Source organism: Acanthopagrus latus, chromosome 15 (assembly GCF_904848185.1).
Source record: "Acanthopagrus latus isolate v.2019 chromosome 15, fAcaLat1.1, whole genome shotgun sequence".
Lineage (NCBI taxonomy): Eukaryota > Metazoa > Chordata > Actinopteri > Spariformes > Sparidae > Acanthopagrus > Acanthopagrus latus.
Genome location: NC_051053.1, coordinates 9,363,166 through 9,375,357, shown reverse-complemented (window position 1 = coordinate 9,375,357; position 12,192 = coordinate 9,363,166). Strand labels below are relative to the sequence as shown.

At 44.4% G+C, this 12,192-nt stretch overlaps 1 protein-coding gene across 1 annotated transcript; it reads left to right on the top strand.

The window, feature by feature from the left end:
• Positions 1 to 4,920: 4,920 nt before the first annotated feature.
• agpat4 (1-acylglycerol-3-phosphate O-acyltransferase 4 (lysophosphatidic acid acyltransferase, delta)) lies at positions 4,921 to 9,990 on the top strand. The gene is made up of 9 exons (XM_037124989.1): positions 4,921 to 5,117; positions 5,760 to 5,943; positions 6,128 to 6,297; positions 6,397 to 6,558; positions 6,657 to 6,810; positions 6,932 to 7,034; positions 7,125 to 7,200; positions 8,650 to 8,848; positions 9,461 to 9,990. Exons 2-9 carry the CDS (start codon positions 5,766 to 5,768, stop codon positions 9,550 to 9,552), a joined length of 1,134 nt encoding a protein of 377 aa, XP_036980884.1. The 5' UTR covers positions 4,921 to 5,117; positions 5,760 to 5,765; the 3' UTR covers positions 9,553 to 9,990.
• Positions 9,991 to 12,192: the final 2,202 nt, after the last annotated feature.

The window sequence follows — 12,192 nt, the reverse complement described above, 5'->3', positions numbered from 1 at the left end:
AATCAGATTTAGCGCCTTATTTACTGAAGCCTGCACAAAAAGAAAAAAAAAAAACCTTAAACGAACGCAGCTTTTTCCAGGTCAGAGTTCTCCCTGATTTATTCAGACCATTTGCGCAAATGTAGTCACTCACAGTTTTCCAGTCAGAATAACAGCTGATGCAGCTGACTGTGAAGTCTGCTCAAATCATTTGCATCGAATTTGTTGTGCAGCTGCACAGCTATTCTTTTTTTTTTTTCCTTCTTTTTTTTTTTTTTTCTTCTCACACTTTCAAAGCAGTCTTTACTTTAGCTTGCACATCTGATGATAAATTCACTGCATGATGGTGATTACACACGTCGGCTTTCTCACGGTCCGGCCCAAAACTAGAGTGGAGTGTTGAGACACGTCCAGCGACCATTTACCTTAAAGAGTTACGCAGAGGGGTCGAATGAGTGTTAATTTGTTTCGGGTAAAAGGAGTCAACGCTGGTCACAGTCTATTGATGCGGAATAGCTCATAAATCACACTTATGCAGTGATTTCACTTAATCCTCGGTGCATTCTTCATACAGCGCGCTCATCCAAATCACCCCTGTGTTGCTGAGCCAAAAGAATGGTTCTTCCTGGCTGAAAGCTGCTGGCTCGGGGCCGCTGCATTAACCTGATTCGGCCTTGACCGTCGAAAAAATGTCGGCTGATTTTTATGAGGGCAAGTAATTAATGTCGATGAATAAAAAAAGGAGCAGTCATCAGCTGTTTAAACGTTGTCCGGCGACAAAAGAGAGATTTTGGAAGATTGAGGAGGATGTTTTGGTGCCGAGTCCCCCAGCATCGTCAACGAGGCATGTTGTCCAGCTTCATTACATCTGGTCTGGCCTTCAGTTTGATCTCGCAGGGAAGCTTTTTAAAATCATTTTTATAGTCTCCCCGCTCGATTTAACAGCGGGCGATAAATAAGGGTAGGGGGTTGTCATGCACCAAATGTCAAGACTCACGACATTACTCTTATATGGTATCCAGTTGCCTGCTGTACCAAAAGAGGGCCCGAGCGGGGCAACTTTAACAGTAACACATAACTCATTTAATGGAAGCTGACATTTCGTGGAACGGGGTAATTTCTTGCGGTGATGTGCCCTCCCCCAGCACCTCCCAACACATCTTTTTAAGTCCAGTAACCTCATATCAACTGCACTTTTTTTTCCCTTGGAAGAGCCGGTGAAATGTGAATGAGACACTCTCCCTCCAGGCTACCCACTTTGGGCAGGAGGCATGCTGATGGTCAGTCTTTACAGTTTAACAACTGATCTCAAGACGTATGCTCCCACCGTGATATATGTTTTTCATTCAGCGGTCGTTCTCATGGACTGCCTCATGCATAGTTGCGCTTTCGGTTATGTCCTACAGCTACAGCAAACGAGGTCGCTCCTGGAGTATCTATAGAAGACAGGCAGATGTATGAGGGGTTATTTCAGTTTATCTCGCTTCTAGTAGCTTGTTTTATATTGAAGCTGGATTTAGTGACATTAAACATATTTTGGAAACGATCCAATATTACAACTCACTTTTCAGTGAAGTAGGAGACATCTTCTATCCACATGCCTGACCCAGCACTGCTAACAACAACAACAACAAGCCAGTCGCTACACATAAATCATGCAAATTTGTGACTCTGTGAAGCAGTGTTATGTCACAAAGTCACAGAATTAAAGGCGGGACTACTGACAAGGCGTATTCTGTGGGAGAGAGGAGTTCCTCTTGGGGCAGACGTTGACCTTTTTAACTTTTCAACATATTTTACACGCACAATGACATTTATAACACAATAAGGGAAAGGAAAAAATGAAAGGAAAACACATAAGAGGTCTCCTGTAAGGAGGCGGGACTACAAGCATGATTTGTGACATCACAAATTGTTTGGAAGCCAATGCTGGACCAAAATTCAGCGGACAGCAATTTTGATGTGGAAACCTCCCAGTGCACATATACAGAGAAATGAACTTTACAGTAAAGTAGGAGACATCTTGTGTCCAACAGTTAAACATGCAAAAAGAATGTTCATTCATTCTGGGATTTCTAATGAAGTGCCATTTGAAAGGATGTTTTAATGGGATAACTATACTTTTGCTCCGCACAAACCATGTCAAACACATTAGATATCCTCTATGTACGCCCTCATACAAGTGTGGAGGAGACCTTTAAACATTTGAGAGAAAAAATTACTCACAGAAGCTTATTTATTATTATTATGTACCTTTAAATAAATCTCAAGAGGATCTTTAGTACCATGCTTATGCAAATTGCCCTCTAGAGCTCTAGCAGATAAACTGTTCAACCCTAAATTAAGAAGTAATGCATTGCCACTTTTAAATGCTGCTCTGGCTGAAAGTGAGTTAGGTATACATAAATGTTGACTCTGGCCACTTCGTAAAGGTGCTGTGGGATTTATAAAAGCCAACACATGTGATCAGCCTCTGAGTGATTCCTCCTCACTCCGGCTAGCAGCGTAAAACCTGCTGTGCCTCATCACTTCTGGAGCTACAGAGTCACTTACTGCGCATTATTCCCCGGAGCCCCCTCACCCCGCCTTTGGTATTCGAACATAAAGGGCTTCCTGAGCTACTTCACCGTATTTCTGAACCCCTTCAGACAGGCACATCCTTCTATTCAAGGTTATTCGGTCGTAAACGAGGGTTGATCGTTATGGGACCTGTAAAAAAAAAAAAGAGAGAGAGAGCTTGGAAACACTTCTCAACAACCCCCAAGGTGGGACGGTCACAGGACCCCAGTGACCTCCTTCAGGGGTCCCTGGGTTGCGAAGAAAAACAATCAAAAGCTGTTTGGTTTGGCACTGATGCTCCGTATAGATAAAACAGAAAGTCGATGTGCGCAGGCCGAGAAGTCCAGGAGCTTTGTCATCTCTGTGCAACAGGGAAAGTCTGGAGCTGTGTTAAACGCATCTTTACTTCCCTCTGGGGTTGGAAAAAGGAAATGATCTTGACACAGGCTTTTTTTTTTGGTCAAATAAGGTAAGCATTAAAAGTGAATGTCCAACAGCAGACAGGAAAAGTATTGAGCGTGGCTGTTTCCACTTCAGCTCTATGTTACTTTCAGCTGAGGCATGATATTATTCTGTGTGAGAGGAGAGGGTCTATCTAACTCAGTGTTTCCATGAGCCAGCTCACACAGATGTAATTATTAGCTGCGAAAAACCTGATTGATGCCCGACTGCTTGACTCACTTGACTGTGACTTCTCGTTGTGCCTCACGGAGAACCTTTAATTACGGGCGGTGGATAACTTTGCCCGGTTTCAAATATTCATGTCGCAGAGTCAATGGATCGACCTGACCTGACTTTGTGTCCAGAAAACTGGTTTTATATCATAATTGAACAAGTTAGTGGAAGCTCTCCTGGTTCTGAGCTACAAAATCCAAAAGTCCTATAAGAAGTTGTCAGACATTTAAGGAAACAAACAAATAATGCTGTAGAAATTTTAAAGCTGCATGAAGGGAAATTTAACGGAGCAAGTAGTGTTTACAAGATCACTCCTCATTCTGTCTAAAAGATTGCCTTCAGATCTCTCAGGCCTGCTGCTCCTGGCTGTCCCTCTCTCTCCAGGCTAAGGGGTAAAGGTGATCGTACGCTCACAGTAGCCGACCCCAAATCTGTAGAACGGTTTACAATTTTCGAGAGTTCCCCCTCTGCAGACACTTAAAAGGCTACACTTCAGATGTTTTCTCAGGTTTTTGAGTGACCTCTGGGTTTTATTTGGTTTTTCAATCATTTTTCAATCACTTCTCCCACAGTAATTGTGGAGGCAAATATTTTACTTAGTTAATGTTACCAGTTACTTTGCAGATTTGCAGGCTGAAAATTAGGTCTGATCATCAGCATGACAGATAGTCGGTAAAGTGCAGTTAAAGTGAACTACACATATATTCACATGTATGTAGATAGTGTATACTCAAAATCAGTTCAAATCAAAAACTTGCAGCGGTGCCTCTGCTGGAGCATGCCATCCACAAAGTACTTAGTAAAGTAATTCAAGCAATGTTTGGAGTAAAAGTAAAAGGTGCAGGAAAATGCACATATTCAAGTAAAGAACAAGTTCAGTGCTTGAGCAACTGCACTTAGTTATCACTGTCAAGTTCATTTAAGATCAGATATTGAATTAATTTCGGGGGCAACTGCTCCTTTAAGTTGCACTTACGACGCATCGCCAGCAGGTGGTGCTGTCCACCAAGCAGCGGCATGGCTCACCACATCACTGACATCATGGTGAGGACGGAGGAAGCTGCTGTGTAACCGAGGTCATGACTCATATTCAGGCAGAATGAAACAAGGAAGTAACTTTGGTGCAAAAAAAAAAAGAATGTAAATTAAAAAAAAAAAAAAAACTACCTTCCTTGTGATATTATATTACATTTGTAAAGAAAAGGCCACTGCGCATGTGTCCCAGTCCTGGTTTGACATCCTCGTGCCTTTCCTATTACCAATAAATTCAAGGCAGAGAGGAGGAACAGGAGGAAAGAGGGCTCACTCGGTTACGGTTTTGTGGCACCTAAAAACACTTGTAACGTAATTGCGTCAGAGGGAGGAAATATTGCACTAAAAGAGAAAGTAGTTCACTTTTTAACGGTTTGTGTGGTCCACATCACCGAAACCTACATGTAAGCTCGATTAAAAGAGCGAGTTGAAGGCTAATTGAATGAATGTGTAACTTATTAAGTTGTTATAAGGCTGTTACCGTTCTAACAGAGCGGGGACGGTGCGGCTTATGTTCCTAATCTCCTTCGCATTTTGCGGAGCATAGACGATCTTTGCGGCCGGTCTAGCTCCAGAGTTTGTAGAAGAAAGCGCAGCTCTCGCTCTCCATCCTCCTCGGCTCCAGGCGGGGCTCACCAGATGGGAGTGGCCCCTTGCAAGGGGAAGTTTGCGCTCAGCGGTGTGTCAAAGGGGGGAAGATACAACTTGCTATATGAATCACGACTTGAAATCTGTCGGAGGGCGGCTGTAACTCCCTGTGGCATGGAAAAACATTGAAGACTGGTGCTTTGTTTTGTTGTTGTTGAAAATATTTATTCGTCATCTTTGAAAGGTCAGAGGTGTTTGTGGAAGGACAGCTCTCTTGGATCAAGGTAAATGTCACGTGTTGGTTGTGGGCTTAAGGTGTGTGTACCTGTGTTTTATGTTCGTTAACGGATGAGTAATGAGGCGATCCTTGCCAAATGCTGAGCCTTTCGAAATCATGTTTGTCACATGTTGTTCAGCTTTATTACCATCTGTTAAACCTAGGATTTGACATGTTATTAGATTATAGATGCAGTTTGCTCTGCTGACATGCAGCCCTGTGTTGTACAATACAACAACTGTTTGATGGTAAATATGAGGATAGTGTGGGGAGCAGATATGGGAAAATGGGAAACCTTCCAATGAGCTGCCAAACTACAGTATGATGAGCATGCATATAAGATGATAGTGCTGAACTACAGATCGTTCTTGATAGTAGAGTTCCTATCCCTGGAAAAGTCATGTGTCTGTCTGTCTGCACAGTCCAGCTCAAAGGCTCCATTCAGCACATGAGATGAGTCCAGTCAAAGGAAACCTTTATGTCAGAGTGGGCTGAGTGGCAGCTAACAGTCGCTGTCACGGCCCCGGCCAGCACTGGTGGCTGGCAGCTCTGCCCTGTGACAGGGCTGACTAATGAAATAGTTGCGTGTGTGTGATGGGAGGAGCTGGTGTTGGTGTTTTAAATGCTGAAAGTTGTGCAACTCCTGCAGAAAACAATGGGCGCCCTGCAGCTCCTGAAATCCCAGTTCGTGTGCCACCTCGTCATCTGCTATGTGTTCCTGTTCAGCGGCCTCGTTATCAACCTGCTGCAGCTCTGCACTCTACCTCTGTGGCTGGTCGATAAGCAGCTGGCCCGCAGGATCAACGTCAGGCTGGGCTACTGCATCAGCAGCCGTAAGTACTGGTTGGCGACACTGAAGTCTGGCGGCGGTACCGGGTGGACACGTTGTTGTAATAAACATAATCAAGGGCCAAAGAACACTGATCGATCTGCATGAGGCGTAACACCTTTTTACAAATGCCCCGTTCAAAGTAATAACAACCGTCTTCCACGATTTCATGTCCTGATGCTCCTCAGAGATGGTAGCCGCCCTGGAGTGGTGGTCCGGGACAGAGTGCACGCTCTACACAGACCCGAAGAGCTTTCCTCTGTATGGTAATGAGAACGCAATTGTGGTCCTCAACCACAGTTACGAGATAGACTTCCTGTGTGGTTGGACCTTCTGCGAGAGATTTGGAGTTCTCGGGGTGAGAGAAAGTCTCCCACAAATGCCACAGATCTACCTTGAGTGCGTTTTTTTGTTTGTTTCTTTTTTAAATGTGCTTTAAATGTTACTGTTCCTCCAGAGCTCGAAGGTGTTAGCCAAGAAAGAGTTGAGTTACGTACCTGTCATTGGCTGGATGTGGTACTTCCTGGAGATCGTTTTCTGCAAAAGGAAGTGGGAGGAGGACCGCAGGACGGTGGCTCAGAGTCTTCAGAACCTGCAGGATTACCCGGAAAACTTCTGGGTAGGTTTCAGCATGCTGTACAATCAGCATGACTGAAAGTGATGGTTTTATTATTTTGGATTTGGAGTAATTCTTTTAATCTGCTTTCCTTGGTCTAGTTTTTGCTTTACTGTGAAGGAACACGGTTCACGCCGAAGAAGCATGAGGTCAGCATGCAGGTGGCTGAGAGCAAAGGTTTACCCAAACTCAAGTATCATCTTCTGCCCAGGACCAAAGGATTCTGGGTAACAGTCCAGAACCTCAGAGGAACCGGTGAGTTGATGAAGTGTTCTGTGAGCTGGATGTCTGTTTGAGGAGGAAGCTGGAGGCATTTGCATATCAAACAAGTCCAACAGTCGCAGTTAAGTGCCGCCGCTTGCTTTGTCCCACGCAGCTGCAGCTGTTTATGATTCCACACTGAACTTCAGAAACAACGAAACACCGACCCTGCTTGACATTCTGAACGGGAAGAAATACCACGCGGACTTGTATGTGAGGTACGAGGATTGCTACATTAAATTTCCTGTTAACTGGCGTAATGGTTGTTTGTCAGGCCGAGAGATCTGACTTCCCCCTCTCGCTTGCAGGAGAATCCCTCTAGAGTCGATCCCGGAGGACGAAGCAGAGTGTGCCGCCTGGCTCCACAAACTCTACCAGGAAAAGGTTAGTGTGCTGAAGGTGGCGGTGTCGGATGGATACAGGGTTTCCCAAAGGGGAAGTTGAGGCAGTAACCAACCACACTGTGATTGCCTGAACCATTTGTTTAGAGCCTTGTGGGGGGGGGGGGGGGGTTAAATATTAAATAGATGTTTAAGTGTTAAATGGCTCTGTATTGTCTCTAACCCTCTCCCTGGACATGCAGTAAAAGAGGTACTGTATCTCTGTCTGGTGTCGCTGCCCTCTTCATCCAGTGAGGACAGAGACCTCCATGAAGAGGCAGTAATGTCTGCCTGGCAACAGGGCAGCCGGCGTACATTACCAAACACGCAAAGCCAAGAAAAAGGCTTGGAGAAAGGAAAGAGGCAAAGAGAGCTGCCTCTGCAAACGAGAATGAAGTTGTGCAGAGCGGCGACACAGAGAGGATGGAGGGGATGTCTAACTGAGAAACGGACAGGAAGTGAGCTAAAACGACGACAAGGCTTAAAGCAGCTTTGAATATAGCGTGTCGTTTTCTAGCCTTCCTCTGATCACAGTGCCGACAAAAGACATCGTTCGATGACACTGGGAAGAGGCAAGGGGCCGTGGGAGTTGTCTGGCTAACGGAACACGCCGCAACAGCAATGACATCTCACGCTGCATCACCAGTGAGCAATGCAAACAGTAGTAAACTAAAAGGCCCACGTCCTTTCTCTCTCTCTGACGGATCACCTGGTGTTTCTCTCGTTTTCCTGGATGTTAATGCACCTAAAGAGGGTAAAGCAGATATGACACCATTGACATTGCAATATGTGACATGTATGTGAGAATTTAAATTTGAAACGTTCAAAAATGAAGAAAAAAAAACGATCAGCAGGATCTGAAGCCACAACAGTGTTGACACAGTGTCAAAGACGGCTATGTACTGTGCTGCAGGGGTGCTTACTGAAGGTAGCCAGCTAGCCCCAGCCCGTCCTGTCTTGTAATACCTCTTTGAACCTCAAGAAGCAATATTCTGATACAGCAGCCTTTGCTACTTCTCACACACTCTCTTAGCTTCAGCTTAAGTCTAATAAATACATAAAGTCAACTCCCTTCCCCTGCAATCTGAGGCAGCCGCCAGTCAGCTAATACAGACATAAGGGGTTGCTCTGGTGATATGCTGCCACCTATTTGTTAGGCGTGAACGTCAACATGTGGCCAAATCTTACATATTGCACCTTTAAGGTCACTGTTGTGTTTCATAGAAGTTGGGAAGATTCCTGTCTGACTTTAGCGAGTTCCTCCTTATTTCAGGTGAGGTGGGCTGCGTTCGCGTTAAAACACGGTGGGTGACCTTGGACTAAAGTGTTTTTGGTGGATTTGGCTTAAGTCTGTGGTTTCTCTCATTGCTTTCCTGTTCCCACGCTTACTACACAAGATATTTAGATTTTTTTTTTTTGGTTTTGAGTTGTTTCTGTATGAATGTGTCACCAGGACAGTTTCCAGGAGTACTACACACAGACGGGGCGTTACCCCGGGCCCACGATGAGCCCTCCACGCCGACCCTGGTCCTTGATCAACTGGCTCTTCTGGTCCTGTCTGCTCCTCTACCCGTTAGGCCTGCTCGTCGCACAGCTGATCAGCTCCGGATCGATACTGACCATCTTGGCGTCCGTGGTTCTCTGCTCTGCAGGTTGGTTTCATACATTCCCCCCTGAGGTGAAGTCACCCTGAAATTAAAAAAAAAAAAAAAAAAAGTCCCCTTCCTTCAGTTTAACCAGCTCCTTTTTGTCCAAATGTTCCATAAAGCAGCAGATTTGCCAACTCAAATGTAAGTCTCCTTTTTGTTGAAAGTACGATTCATCAGTCTTGGGAGCATGTCCCTAACAGCGTGCAGGCATGTGCTCACCCAGCAAAGTTAGCTAACGCTCAGCCATCTGAACATTTGACTTAGATGTTAAATGGAGAGATAACAGCATGTCAAAGTTTCCACAATAACTGCGGTAAAAATCACAAGCTCGCTCTGAAGCATTTATTAAAGTGTCGGTTGAATTGGAACAAAATTTTGCATTTTTTCCAGACATTGGTTGCTGACAGACTTTGCTCTCAGCGTCCAATCTGAAAACAATCTGAACAACCACGTCAGCCGAGTCCCATCCTGAAGAGAGAGGAAATTTACCAAATGAAAAAGAGTTTGCTGTGGAAATAACAGTGTCTTGTACAGGATCTCGAATCCTGTCACATCTATTCTGCAACTTCTCGAATAACATTCCAGATGTCCCCTCTCTCAACCTTCCCTCCGCAGCTTCACTGGGAGTTCGCTGGATGATCGGCCAGACTGAGATCGGCAGGGGCTCCAACTACGGGGACAAGGAGGTTCCTCTGAACAACAACTAAAGACTGCCGACCCGCTCAGAACTGCTTCTTTGCACAGCTACTAATCTGCAAGATTGCCGGCAGCAGAATGTGTAAACACTCCTCAGACAGGATCTGCTGGTCTAACAAGTGCGAACCTGCTTGAAAAGCACAACCCTGCCAGTTTAGCGTTGTCTTAACGGTGCGCTGAAGAAGCTGGAAAATCATGAAATCGGACCGCAGTGGGTAAGCTTCCTTCAGGGAGCTTTCAAAGAAATGAATAACAACTTTACCACATGCTCCTCGAATCAAAATGTAAATATTTGAATACAGTCGGGACAAATACTTTCACTGGTACTCAGGCTGAAAGTCAACCAAGTTGAAAAATGGACTACCTCTTTGTTTTTAATGTAAAGCATAAAAGGCATTTCGATGGCAGGAGATAATAAATATTCTACTTAAAAAAGAAAAAAAAAAAAAGGATGAGTTTGTGAGTGGTGTTTGTGCCCAGGAGCAGGAGTTGTGCTGTGTTTCAGCGTCTGTGTTCGGTTGTTTTGTGTCCAGGGAGAGCAGGCCCCGTTAGTCATGAACCGCTCATCAGCAGGGCATCGCTTTATCTTTACGACTGTAACAAAAGCTTGGACGGCAATCAGGTATTTCAGTCAGTCTCCTCCCTCAGTTATCAGCTGGAGACTCAAAGTTTGCAGCATTAAAAAAAAGCATATGACATCACCAACACTGTGAAACATCAGCCCGTGTCATTCCGTTAAGGAAAGGGAAAAATGGGAGGGAAAAATCACATTAGGTAGGGTTTATTCTGTGGTCACGCCCGCAAAGGACAATAGTTTGTTGATAATCACTAAAAAATAGGAAGAGAAAATGGAATATCAAGCTATAGCAACCTCTGGTGGTGATGTCATAATACTGTTGGCTCCTAATACAGAAAGCCTAAAAATTTGAGTTATTTCAAAATTACACACGAAGGCGAGTAGATCACCAAATTATGACGTAGATGGTGACATCACGGAGGGCGCTGGTGGCTGTGGTGGTTCGTTCGGCCACTTTTCCTCCAATAACCAATTATATAAGCCAATGTGACTGGTTATAGCCCAAAGCTCAGTGAGGACCAGAGCTGATTCTGATGTGGCATTCAATTCAAGTTTGACTGATGAACCATTCACTAAAATTTTAATGTAAATACATCCCCTTTTACTATATGTTGTGATTTAATAATGACAAAATAACTAAATATATTAAATGGAAATATTAGATAGTTTTTGAGCAGCAATTTAAATTCTCCATAATGTAGTCCTTTGAACTGGACTCAGCAAAGCCTTATATTAGCCTTAGAGACATTAGAATCAAGTTGGGGGGGGGGGGTTCTCCACAGTCATGGACAGTGGGAACAACCAAAATGACCATTAGCTCAAACCACATGTATGTGCGTTAACCAAGTTTTAAACCTCATTTTGAGGACCTGTAACCACAAGCTAAACCAATAAATCCAGTTACTGTACTTAATATTCCAATGCAGAGAAAGAGGGTGTGATAAAAAACTAAATAAAGCATCTAGTTTTACCAAGGGGAAATTCATCTTATTCCCAGTATGTGCACTGAAACCCATCAACAGCTCAGCATGCATCAGAATCACTTACAGTTCAAACACATTTGACGGTCAGGTCTCTAGTGTGTGTGTACTGATTCCACAAGCACACAAACACATCACAAATCTAATGGTAGTGAATCACCAGTAGAAAGGTAGGCGTGATGGTAATATATGCCAGAATATTACACATCTATTCTTCAGTGTAAACTGATATTATCTTGACTTTGAGGAAATGCTCTCACAAAACCGCAGCATAGTTTGGGCGTCGGGAGCTATTAATGGTTGGTGATGCAGCGGCAGTGTTTCACTGAAAAGGTCAGCTACCCGTGCTGGTTTTGTCGCACACCAACTTGACAGCTCCATTCAGAATATGAAAGGAGAAAAATCCAATCAAAGTTCATCCGTGTGTCAGGAGAGGGCTGGGTGCTGTAAGGTCACACCCTGAGACAACACCGGCCTCGAGCTGATAGGCCTGTTTGACGGAGCAGAGCTGAGCGATATTACACTTGCGAGGTGTGTGTGTCCTCTGACAAGGTGGCTGTCTCTTTATTGCATTAACGGTACACATTGCGCTACACTGCTAAACATTTGCATTCTGCAATTCTCCACTCGTTACACATCTTTGAGTGGAGAGGAATTGCCCAATATATACATTTCTTGTTTCTTTTACTGCATACTGAACATGACATTTTTACTCTATGCACCTTGTGCGATGTTTCCTGGACACTCAGCCTCCTGCAGCTGTTGAAATCCAGGTTCTTGTGCCAGCTCATCATGACTCAACGGCCTCGTTAGCAACTTCACCTCTGTGGCTGGTCAGAAAGCAGCTGGCCTGCTGGATCAACATCAGACAGGGATACTGCATCCGTAACATAAGTATTGTTCTTCCTATCTGCCTACGATAAGTTAGCCAGTGGGAGTTGGCTGACGTTTTGCTGCCAGACTGGCTGATGAAATTATGAATCATTTTCCTAGTTGTTCTTCTACTGCTGTCCTACAACAGATTTGACAGTCACCTGTATTTTCTTGTTGCGTCAGGAGCTCGAAATGTCAAAGAAAGTGGAAGAAAACAGACA